At 34.3% G+C, this 13,338-nt stretch overlaps 1 protein-coding gene across 2 annotated transcripts in view; it reads right to left on the bottom strand.

Moving 5' to 3' along the window:
* LOC143912233 (uncharacterized) overlaps positions 1-11,381 on the bottom strand; it is a 32,433-nt gene extending 21,052 nt beyond the window's left edge. Inside the window, exon 1 of one of the 2 annotated variants that reach the window (XM_077431501.1) lies at positions 11,166-11,381. In XM_077431501.1, the coding sequence (XP_077287627.1) occupies positions 11,166-11,271 (106 nt within the window). In that variant the 5' untranslated portion in view covers positions 11,272-11,381. The remainder of the gene's footprint in view (positions 1-11,165) is intronic. The other variant, XM_077431502.1, reaches the window with a different exon arrangement.
* Positions 11,382-13,338: the final 1,957 nt, after the last annotated feature.

The raw sequence follows: 13,338 nt of genomic DNA, 5'->3' as shown, positions 1-13,338 counted from the left end.
TGATTTCTTGATTACTCAGGTGAAATGCTGCCAATGAAGTAGTTTTATTGAAACAGTTTTAGCACAGACCCACATATGTGTAATTTCTGCGTATTTCTAATTGGTTTCAATTAAAACACTAGCCATAAATTAAGTTGCTTAGTAAAGATGTAAAAAATCTTCAATTAAAAACGTCAGTCTTAAACATCCACCATTGTCTTGAAAAATGACAAACGCTGAAAATTCATCTGTATTATATATGTACGTGGCGACACTAGAGCCAGTGATTCTCACACTAATATATCATATACATATATGGAATACCTTTCAAATTTGTACCGAGAACGTTTTATTCCATATTTAACCATAAGGTGCCTTAAGGCTTTTCAGTAGCCGTATATTTTCTGCATTAAAGACATTCTCTTGGACCGCCATCTTGTTCCATACAATATTATCAAATAGTAAATTAAAGATACGATCTGATGTATCATTGAGGCGATTTCGAGAATCATTAGTCACCATATGGTCAATATTCATTTGAAAGCTCGATTTATCAATCTAAACAAGAGAAGGCAAGATGTTTGTTTTTAAGAAACGTAGATTTGCCTAAAATTTTATCAACTGAACACCGAATGTAATGAACACAAAACCAGCCAGTAGCATGGCTCGGTGGTTGCGGTAATGGTAACCACTGAGAGGTGCCGGTTTCAAGCCCTGGTTTGAAAATGATTTGTTCAGAGTATTTCAGCGGTGCTGCTGGTCAGACTTGGATATGTGTGACTCCAAGTCGAGCGTTTCCTATCAGAGTTTGTCAATTTATCTGATTTCATTGTTGTAACAGTTCCTCACCAAATTGGCCAAATATCGCCTATTTTTCACCACTTTTATTCCCATGACGCCGTATTCTGAGCGAATTCTATAGTGCTAATCTGGTACATATATAAATCTCGAATACGCTACTAAAATCTTGAACACGGAATATCTGGCACTCGAAAATTCCACCCACCGAGAGTCATTCAAGCGAACTATCACAATAACGAGAATTTGAGCGTCAAATAATCCATATTCGCAATTTTCGGTTTACTATAAAAATTTATAGATTATAATTTTTTGAAATCATATTCAAATAGTGGTGACACAGTGTGTAGGATGGTTTTTCGCTAATTTGATGAGGAACTATTTCAAAAATGAAATCAGATAAATTGGCAATCTCTGATAGGAAAGATCGACTTGGAGTCACAAATATCTGAGCATAACTAGCAGCACTACAGATAATATTCGTAATAAATTCTTTACAACCCAGGTCAACCATCGCGATTGAACCGGGCAACTTATCGGTGGTTAGCATTAATGCAGCTATGCTGCTGGCTAAAAATATAAAAAAATAATTAAAGTTTTTCACCGTTCTTATATTCTATTTTTTTATTTTTATTTCATAGAACACGAGCACTCGCCTTTACAAATCGCTCCAAAGCGACGAGTGCACTTATAAAAATGCAATACAATCAATATATATACATAAGCATTTTATACAATGCGAATTCATACTAACATCCACAGTGATATCGACGGAGAAATTTTTGCCGCATTTTACAATCAAATTAGCGAACCTCAAGACGCAGAATAACTTAAGATTAGCAAGAGAGATAGGGAAGGAGATGCCAATTTTTACAGGAACCGTTTCAACGAAAATCAGAAAAAATGGCAAACTCTGATACGAAATGATCGACTTGGAGTCACAAACCAAGGTCTGGCCAGCAGCGAGACTCTAGTGGGACTCAAACCAGTGACCACTCTGCTCGAAAGCATAGTACATATACTAACCACTAGTCCACGCCGCTGGTTTATTAGTTTTATATGGAGGGCATTGAAATGAATTGCAGGAAAGAAACAATTAAAAGGTATTTTATAAAGAACCACTAAACAAAGATAGTCAAATAAATGCGGCAACTGTAAGTTTTATCGCCGAGGGCGTATTGTTCCAGCGCCGCGGCGCATTGTTTCCGAGCAACCATACAAACACGACATCAAATAAAAAAAAAGAAAAGCAAGCAAAAACAAAATATATACGCAATTATAAAATTAAACCAACTTCGAATTTATCAGAGCTTGAAAAGAAACACACGTAGCAATTTTACACACGTCCATAACTTTTACGAACGAGTGCTAAGGAAGACCACTTCCGTTTTTCTATTTTCGCATTATTGGCGTTAAGTAACACGCGCAAGTATGCAAGTACGTGATGAATGGCATCAATTCAGTCAAGGTTGAATTTATAATAGCAAAACACACACATACATACATATGAACCACCAAAACAACGATATCGAGGAAACGGAATTGAGAAAAAGTCTACCCCTGCTGAAAACTAATCAGACATGACTCACTGCGGCATCGATCTGGGTACGGCGAATCTCGCCAGGGGTCGTCAACCTCGCACGTAGCGGACCGTGGCAACAAAATTGCAAAAGCAAACGACAATGGCAACGCAGCTCCGATCGAACCCACTCTAAAAGTGCAATTTTCAAATATTGAAACAAAAACCCAACAAAAAAAAAACTGATGTTTTTGTCAGAATTGCGTCAAATTATGTACTGTTGTGAATTTATGTTACATGTACATACACACACACATACAACGGGAAGTAAAATAGATTTATGTAGTAGTTGCATTGAGCGCATATGGTTGCACCGGAACCAATAAATCATCGTTCATGCGCCAGCGAGCTCACCTATAGTTTGACCTGACATGGTTTCTATTAGTCGATGCACATATTGTGCATACGTTATAAAAATGTAAATATTTCAATTGGAATAACATCAGATGTCTTAACAACAACGAATGCTACTATCTAATCTTTTTTAAGATTGGATAAAATGCAACATCATACATACATACTCAGTACAAAGAAAAGGCACAAAGGTTGATTAAAATAGTAAAGGCATTGAAATGATTATGAGAGAGATGGTACCCAAAAGATTGTACATATGTAGAAAAATGGTCGAGGTACTTGGGGCAGCTGCAAAGACTCAGATTTGCAAGAAATCTCTGTCGATTCAACATTGTTTTGAAGCATATTGAAAATATTTCCAGTATTCCGATAAAGATCGGTGTAACGAGAAGACAAAGATGAGAAGGGTGATAGGTATATACTAAAGCGGCCGAAGAAGTGGAAGATTAAGAGGCTGAAATAGCAATATGGTTGAAAGATAGGATGGTTGACGGACGAGGGGGATACTCAAAGTGGATATTGAGCAAAAAATTGGGACAAATTTATTTTGGTAAAAGAATTTTAACTAAAACAGATGGCACCCAATTTTCAGAATATCCTGCAAAAGAGTCCGTTGCCAAAATTTAAGATGATTTTTTTTTCTCAAATGCTTTATCTCGAGTGAAGTTGATTTATAATACAATGTAAATATTATGTACGGTGCAGTGAAGTGCTCTTAAAAAAATTTCAAGTAACCTCAAAAGTCTTCTGAAAAGAACAGATTAAAATGTCAAAAAACATAATGATTTGATCATTAGGATGGATACTTTCCAATTTAATATAAAACACTATCAATGTCAGATAAAATCAGCAAACAGAAAACCATATTAACTCCGTATGAGCTCCAGCACGTTTTTTCAAGTCATCGACCTGAGATAGAACCCAAAGTCTACTATGTACATCACTATCCACGTTCTTCCGGCCATGAAAAAGGATTCCACGACGAAATATCCACGGACAAAGCGTTTAACGATACAACGTCCACAACGAAATGATTCCGCGACATAATTTTCGTCACTTAACGTTGTATTGAATTCTTGTACGTTTTTTTTCGTTAAAAATATAATGTTTTATGTATTTTGGTTTGTTTTTTAAATGCTTTTTTAGTATTACTAAATTATATTCACAATACATCTTATATCTGTTTTAATAACTACTGATCTAATGATCATTTTCTATTTTACAATTTTTTTAATATAATATACAGCAAAATAGGAAAAATAGCTCAAAAACATATTTTAAAGTCTTATAAATGCTCATAATACATTTTATACATAATATTAACGAAAGACTCTTTAAAGTCGATGATCTAAAGCAGATTGTGCTTAGGTAATCTGTGTTAATATTTTATGTATGAACATTATGTCGCGGAATCATTTTATCGTTGCGTTGCGTCGACAAACGTTTTGTCCTTAGGGCCGGGCCGCACCGTGCGACTTGCGAGCGACTTGGTTGAGGACGACCAGACCAATGCATGCAGGTAGATGGGAGATGCTACACCCGTCAACTTGTTTGTCGCACACATTTCCATACATTTTTTCGTGTCGCGCAACTAGTCGGCCGACAAAGTTGCACGGTGCGGCCCGGCCCTTACCACGTTTCGTCGTGACACCATGAAAAATAAACCTTTCAATTCATAAACATAATTTTACATCAACAAGCTAAAAAAAAGCGTGTCCCCATTAAGAAAAATACAACATTTAAAAATACACTAATAAGAAAAATTGATAAGACACTTGGCAGTTTCAAAATTGGCCCAATTGATCAAAAATTCCACAATTAAATCGACACTGATGTCATCGCACTCTACAAAGTCAACGTTTAAAATGGCGCAATTTTGTGCACTCGCCATTCGAGAACGAACACACAAAAAGCACCAATACACACATATAACTTAATTCGCTTCACAATTAAGTTCAAACACCATGAAAACAGATTAACTTATTTATTACTTTTTGTGCATACAATTCGAAACGTTGCAGACTGTGAAGGGCACAGCCGGTTCTTGGTTAACATCTGTGTTGAAGTTATGCGAAACCATACGAATGGCGGAAGTGTTCCATACAACAGGCTGCTATATAGCATTACGGCAAGGCTACATGCGAATTATTCACACTGGTGAATTAGCACTGTCCCCATTTGTGCTGAAAAATAAACACAGACGTGTAGGTATAGACCACAGAGTGTTGTAGTTGAGGGCGGTGGCCACTTTGGCTGATTGAATAAATGTTCGCGTGCGAAAACTTAGTCACGTATTCGTCTCGTCACCACCACACCGAGGAAACCGTAAAAAATCAATTCGCTTATTTTTTTCCGTTAGTCCAAATCCAATTCTTCGGAAACAGAGTGTACAACATTGCTGTTGTAACCGAAACTGGCGAGATGATTAAATCTGATACCTGAGAGTAAAATTTTTTTGTTAGATGATCGATCCTGTCAGTTTGGCGCCATTTTTTATACCGCCTCTAATTAGACTGGATTCAAATTTGACCTGTAGGTTAATATACGTCTGAATGATTCGCAAGAATCCATAGTTTATTTTTTAACTACAGATCTCACGTAGTTCGAATACAATCTCGAGTGGTACCCAAAAAATTACTTAGTCGTAAAGCTACGAAGCGTTTAATCTGATTAATTGTATCAAAAAATTAACGATTGCAGATTAAATCAATGAAGCGGATGAGAGCAAGCAATGCACGTAAGTTCGGCGCCATTTTTTTATGCAACTTCTAATTATGCTGGCTCAAATTTGATCTATTGGTTTATAGAAGACTGGACGATTCACGAGAATCTTTAATTTGTTTTACTACACATCTCATATAGTTCGAATAAGAGAAAAACAAGCGAGTGGTACCCAAGAATTTACAAAAGAGAACAAAGTAAGGTATTTTAGTTAAAGTTATTTCAGCAGTGGATGACTCATATTTAAAGTGATTAATTAAATCGAAAAGACCAAACAATGCCTGTAAGTCTAGCGCCATATTTGTATGCAACTTCTAAATCCACTGGGCTCAAGTTTAAACTACTAATTAATAGAAGTACATTTGAACGATTCACAAGAATCCTTAAAGCTAACTTTAACTAAAAATCTCATATATTTCGAATAAGAGATAAACAAGCAATACTCGAGTGGTACCCGAGAGGTTACAAAAGAAGACAGATTAAGTTATTTTTGTTAAATTTATTTCAGCAGTAGATTGTTAATGTTTTAAATGATTAATTGAACCAAAAACTGAGAACTACGGATGTCTTAAATCAATGTATCGGATGAGAGCAAGCAATGTTTGTCAGTTTGGCGCAATTTTTAATGCAATTTCTGAAATTTAGCCTATAGATTAACAGAAATCTGATCGATTCGCAATAATCATTAATGTTTATTGTTTAACTAAAAATCGGAGATAATAGGAGATAAACAAGCAAGAATGTTACCCAAGAGATTACAAAAGAAAACAAAGTACATACAAGATACTTAGTGGATGACTAATGATTAAAATGATTTTTTAAAACAATGAAACGGATGAGAACAAGCAATGCTTGACAAATGCACACGACAATGTCATCCAGTACGCACAGTAAAGTTTTAAAACATCCGTAAGTACTTGTTTAATATGAAACATCCAACTGAAATTGGAGACGAACAGTTAATTCAAAAGGAGATTAGAGATTCTATACAATGAAAGCTGATCTATGTATAATAGATAACGATTTCAAAGTCTCTATGCTCAACAGTGAGATAAGATACATAAAGATAGATTAAAAAAAATACCATGTAAAAGTAATTATAGATTAAGAATTGCACAAAATTTCTATGAAACTTCGTATCATATGCCAAATATAGGGCAAGCTTTCAATCAAAATTCCTCTGTAAATAACATACAATACAGACATTCAACGACCTAATTTCAGAAAAGCCTCTCGCAATTATTATATAAAGTAAAAAGGTTGACGACCAGTGACATTAGCGTGACTCAACCGGTTATTTCACCCCCATTCACGCAATAAAGTAGGGTGGCCATAAGACTAGCTCTCCCAGACAACATTCACAAACCAATTTGACATATCATATATATGTAATATATATTTCGAAATACGGCAATATGTAAAATACACACACACACACACATACAAATATACGCAGAGCACAAAAATAATGAACTTCGAGCGTATCACATGTAATGTCATGTGTTAAGAGCACGTCTTATCATTACCATAAAATGGCAGGATGTGGACATTATAACGGTCATGCTAAATTATTGTTGTATTATAAACAAGTCGAAAAAAACTTACATATATACAGAGGAAAGTGTTGCATTGCATCGACAATGGGTGCAGTCCCCTATTAGATGAGCCAATAGAAATGCAAAATACATTCGATGACTGCATCGTGTCGCTGCAATAATTGAATCAAATTTATTGAATTACTAGAATTGCAGCGAGATGAGACGACATTTTAAGCGGTGAAGGATGCAAAGAAAGACACGATTAAAAAATGAAACGGCTATTTCAACTCAGACTCGTACTGTGTAATAAGAGCAGAGTAACAGCCAACCGACCACACTCCCGGTTGGAAGATCCTGGTTCTTACCACAGAAATAGACCGTTAAGATTTTCACATCCTCGACGTTGAGCCGTTGAAAACGTCAAAAAAGAATATGTATCTGAACAGCTACCGTATACATATGCGGTAGATGTGGCGCATCTTCAAAGATCTCAAGCAATTAACTCCATAGCTGTGAGAATAGACGAAGCCAAACCAGTACAAATTATTTTTTAGATTCAAGTGTGTATTTCTACAATGCAGTGAGAGTGTATTATTATAATGACTTGAATTAGAAGTTGCATACAATGTATGTACTATTAAGAGGGCTGGAGAGCAGCGCCTTGTCCATACAAACGTACTATACTTCTCCCTTCCTCAATTATGGCACTAGAGAAATTATTTTTTAATATGCTATGGATATCCACCATTGGAGTGCATCTGTCGTTTTACTTTTTTGATTAATTATTTTTTATAGGAGCTAGGAGTCGCCAAACATCTATAAAATCGCCTCTTTTTTCCACCCACTAAACGAGTCCAGCGTGCTTATTTAACGGTCGATTTTAAAAAAAATACGCCGATAGATGCACAGAAAGTATCTTTCTCATGCCGATGATGAAATTTTTTTAAAAATTGGTCCAGTTTTGGAGGAGAAAATAGTAGAATACGAAACCTCGATTTTGTCAATTTAAAATACGTTTTATCTGGTCGAAGCGCAACTGTCGCATTCACTCAATATATATATTGTCGCATTCACTCAATATATACATACACTCAATATATATATCGAAGAAAGGAACGGTAACAAAATTAAGGTTTCGGGTGTACAGCCCTCTTAAGAGCCCACATTAAAAATAAAGGATATGTATTGAAAAGGTTCAAAAGTTCAAATGACTTTCATACGATATGAGATTCAAAAGAATGAATCTCTCCATATTGGAGACGAGAAGCATTGAGAGATGATCTAATTGAAATTTTATAAAATGATATGTACGTATGCATATAACCATTACAATTGTCCTATGAATAATCTCCTAACCTTTAACAAAAACACTCATCCCAGAGGTCATTCTCTCAGACTTCGAAAAGATATTTCATATGAAAAAATTAGAGATTTCATTCTTTTCTCAAATAGAATGGTTAAAATTTGGAATAGTCTTCCGAATTAATTAGTAACTTGTAGTTAACTAAATCTCTTTAAAGACAAACTTGACCATTTCCTAAAAAATAATTGGTTTTGGTCTATTCTCATTATATTTTCTTATGCGTTATTCCCTCTGGTTTTAGTTGCTTTTGCTTCATTTTAATTCTTGTTTTATCTTATTTTTTTCCTTGTTATTATCATTAACAGACTACAGACATTAACAGTTTATCGTATATGCCTCATTTCCCAAAGAATTTTCAAATAAATAATGCAACCGTACATGCGGTCCAAAGTTACGCATTTATATGGATTTGAAGAACGAATGCATTTATAATGATTCCATTTACGATCCTAATAAAAAGCACATTCTAAAGTTTCGTCGACTTTCGATATGTGAAACGTATAAAAGCTAATACATACGTATTATTACACTGGATTATATTTACGAAAACACTAAACAAAAATATATTACTATACACGCAAGATTCAAAGAGAAACAGCTTTAATAATATTGAATAATTTGTTTTTCTACCCGATGAATACCCGATGTTTACTTTTAACAACTTCCATTATACTAAGACGCAGACGCGTCAGACAATGAACTAAAGTTTTTTTTTTTTATCGTATGTTGTGTTCATAAAAAAAGGGTCGTTATTGAAGCGTTGAACCAATGACGTTATGTGTAGTAAATTAAATTGAGAGTAGGAATTGTCAAATATTTACAAACATAAATCTATTATACAACGCAGGCTACTGCTATGTAAATACTAGTGTTGTACCCGATGAAATATCATCGCATGGGTGTTGGCATTTTAAGTTATTAAATAAAATAAAAAAATAAAAGAAATGTGTCAGTCCTGTGTTCGATCCGCACGCGGTCGAATTTTTTTCAAGTACCTTTTAAATATATTTAATTAAATTTTTATTTTTAAATGTTTAATATGAAAAAAAAAATGGTAAAAACTACCTACCTACCTACATATAAACAATGGTAATTGGATTATAACGCACATTTCGATCGCCCAAATACAATTTTTTCCATGAATACGGAATATTTAGCACTCGAGTTTTCGCTAATATGATAGTTGTCGTTAGTATGATGGACTTTTCTGCCGCCAGATGTTCCGTTATAGAGATTTTAGTGACTTTTGAGCGAGTGCTTTGTGGGCAATAATCACCGAACATAAAACACCAATAGAAAAAATAAATTAATTGATTAAGTAATTAAATAAATTTTCGATAGATGGCGCTAAATGTTCAGGGACTTCTATTAGCCGAGAGGAAACATTGGTAGCAAATAGTATATAAAGAAGTTTTTTTGCTTTTGTTATTATATTCATGCTTTTTTTTTGCAGTGTTTTAGCTGTACTATTATAGCGTACTATTCGACTATTGTAGCGTACTATTCGACTATCATAGCGTACTATTCGACTATTGTAGCGTACTATTCAACTATTATAGCGTACTATTCGACTATTATAGCGTACTATTCGACTATAATAGTCGAATGGAAACGACTATTAAAGTACAGCGAGTGTTATCTTACACAGACACACAGAATAGCGATATTATATATACATATGTATATATATATATATATATATATATATATATATATATATATATATATATATATATATATATATATAAAATTATATGTATGATGATATAAGTTTCTAGTAAGAAAAATGTCATACAAGAAAACAAAACGGATAATTAACAATATCTTATCACTATCGTAGGTGTAATTAAAAGTAAATTGATAAGTTTATCTTTACCTATTTTCGTCTATAGTGGATTATCTGTATGTTACATTACTTTCGATTCTATTATGGAATATTACACAAACAACGTCTATGAAAAGCGTAATCCGGTGAGATTCTCCAACGAGCATTTAAAAGCCTATTAACAACAATCAATACGAGAGAATCGTTCGTTTTGAACGTGGGAAACAAAGTGTGGGAATCCTCAGACGGAGCAGTCAACAGACCGAGAAAAAGACATACCAGACTACCCGTTGCTCATCAACCGGACAAATAACACCATTGACAGTGGAATACGCACTTGCATTGAAATCATTTAACATATTTTATACAATCTTTTGCAAAACAGGTTTTACACCAACAAAATTAAAATAGAAATAAACACCGGCTCGATAATATAATCGGATACATAATTATTAGCTTTGTTCATTGGTCCATTGGTGCTTTATTATTCTCATATATATATTTATTTATAAACATATTTTCTGCTACCAGTACTTAATATGATTCAAATATGTGAAAGAATATACACTGCAATTGAAAATGATAACTAATTTATCTTTTTTTCATATCTCAGATATAAATAAAACAATGCATAAAAAAATTACTAATATATATGTAGTATTTACAAATATTTTGAATGAAAAAGTACATGAAATTAATTTTTTAATTTCATATTGATCTAACTATGAAGATACAAATAATTCAAAGGATTAGTTTCTTCGTGTATGGAATTTTTTGAATGTCCTGAAAAAAATCTAAATGATTTTCCTGCTTTATTATACATATACACTTTTATTTTATGAAGCACAAATGATTCATAATATCCTTGATAATATGTATAACCAGATGAGAATTGAGCAATTTTAGCATGCAAAATATATTGAATGAAATGTTATTAACAAAGGACCTTCTGAGAAGTGTGGTGTGTTTGAGTGTGCGGGTGTATGAGTGGTAGTGGACATAACTCACATGCAGATTGTTCTGAGGCTGCTGCTGGAGGGCAGAGCGCCCCCACCAGAGCCAACGCCGCCAGAAAGGCCACCCCGAGAGGGGGCGTCTCACCCCCACGCGTCATCACACCCTAAGCGCCCCCCGGGGGCTCTGCTCACCCCTAAACGCTCCACTTCTCACGAGCGACCCGCACGACCGACCAGCGACAAGCCCACTATTTCACTAAAACAGAATGACACGCCCAGCGTTGCCATTGTTCAAAAGCTTAGTGTGTACACCATTAAAAAATCGCAACACAAATACCGGGCGATTTTCATTTTTATTTTATTTTCGGTTGCTTTATGTCACAGCGTAGCGTAATTGCTTACTAAATTGTGAGGAATATAAAACATAGCATGAGTACGTCTATCTAAATGATTTATAAATACAGGCGAGTCGTTTTCTGTTAGAGTTTGGAAATTTATCTAACTTAATTGTTGTGACGCATCAAATAAAATCGGCAACCAGTGGCGGCTCGTAAGAATTCATAAAGGGGGGGCTGCAGAGATTAATCGGGTTTTAGTAGCTCGTTGACCATACCGGTGATCAAATGCAGACAAAAATAGCATGAATATGTACTATACTGGGAGGCTGCAGCCCTGCTGCCCATATGGACGGCAAAAACAGCATGCATTTGTACTATAATGGGAGGGCTGTAGCCCTTCAGCTCATATAGACGAGCCGCCACTGTCGGCATCCCCCTTCATTTTGTGAATTTAGTTGGTTTAGATATGTTGATTGTTGCAAGTATACATATGCTTGCGGATTGTAATTAATATCTGTATATCCAACACGTCCGTAGTCAGGAGTGGGCTACGGGGGCACCAGGCCCCCCCTTAATTTTAAAAAATGGCACATTTTGAAAAAAAAAAACATAAATCAAATTTACAAATTTTTATTTAAATTCAACGCCTCTGGTGACAGTTTTTTTAAATAAATAAATACCTAAAGAAGTATGAAAACGTTAGCTTATTTTTTATAATCCACAATATGATTCATAAGCCGTATTAAAGCACCGCAGACGGTTTTTTTCGAAAAAATAGCATTATGGGGATGAAAGGAAGTAAAGTGATAGCCACCAACATGGTCGAATCGCTCCCAACTCACAATATGGCAACGCAAACTCGACCGTGTCGTAGAGCCCCTACAGAATGAAAGGTAGGAATTAATTTGATAATGTGGTCCAAAAAAGTTATAATAATAACGAAGAATCTTTTTATCTATTCAACTTCATATTCTAGTCGTATGAATTCACTGAATTATTATTTCTCTTAAATGTACCTAATTTCCTGCCAAGTAACGAAAAAAAGCTTATAAAAAGTTTCTCAATGTTTATAAAAACAAATAAATATATTAAAACATTTCCATTAAATCACATTCAAACAACTTTAAGTTTAACTCAAGCAATTAACTGATTCAACGTGCGTGATAAAACAGGGTTCACATTCGTCCCGGATTTTCCGGGACAATACCAGATTCCAGCTCTGCGTCCCGGATTTAACAATTTATCAAAATAAATTTAGTTTCTATAATAATGACGAAATCAGTTATTGATTCAAATAACAAATAATTTGATAGGATATTGTGCAGATAATACAAATTCTAATTTTGGAGGTGTTAATACAAAAGGAACAAACAATGTATTTTCGCGATTAAATAATCAACTAAATCAGAGGTCCCCAACCTTTTTGGGAAATGGGCCGGTTCAGAATTTTAAAATGTATGTAGGGCCAGATGAAATTTTTTTTATTGGAATCCAGTTGCATATATTTTTTGCAAATTTGCATATATTTTTTATATATGTACATAAACTTCAGAATTTTTTTATAGACCCGCATGAAATTCGAAAAGAGCGGAAAGTTGCTTTTTGAATTTCATTTGAGTCTTATTTACCTGGAAACTATACCCCAATAGAAAGCTATACCCAAGGAATTTGACCTTTTTTCTTGTATAAAATATCACGATGAGTTATAAAATTTGAATTGCAATTGGAAGAGTTTTAGAATTATTTAAGTCATATTTTCTTTCAATTGATAACTGTTCAATAGTTTTAAGAAATTTATTTTCAAATGAACAGGCCGAACTTTAGCTTCAATTCCTTCAAACACAAGCATCAGTATTTCATAATTCGGTAAAAAAAAATGGAAGGAGA

Source organism: Arctopsyche grandis, chromosome 5, assembly GCF_051622035.1.
Source record: "Arctopsyche grandis isolate Sample6627 chromosome 5, ASM5162203v2, whole genome shotgun sequence".
Lineage (NCBI taxonomy): Eukaryota > Metazoa > Arthropoda > Insecta > Trichoptera > Hydropsychidae > Arctopsyche > Arctopsyche grandis.
Note: the sequence above shows the minus strand (reverse complement) of the source record. Positions and strands in the feature narration are given on the sequence as shown.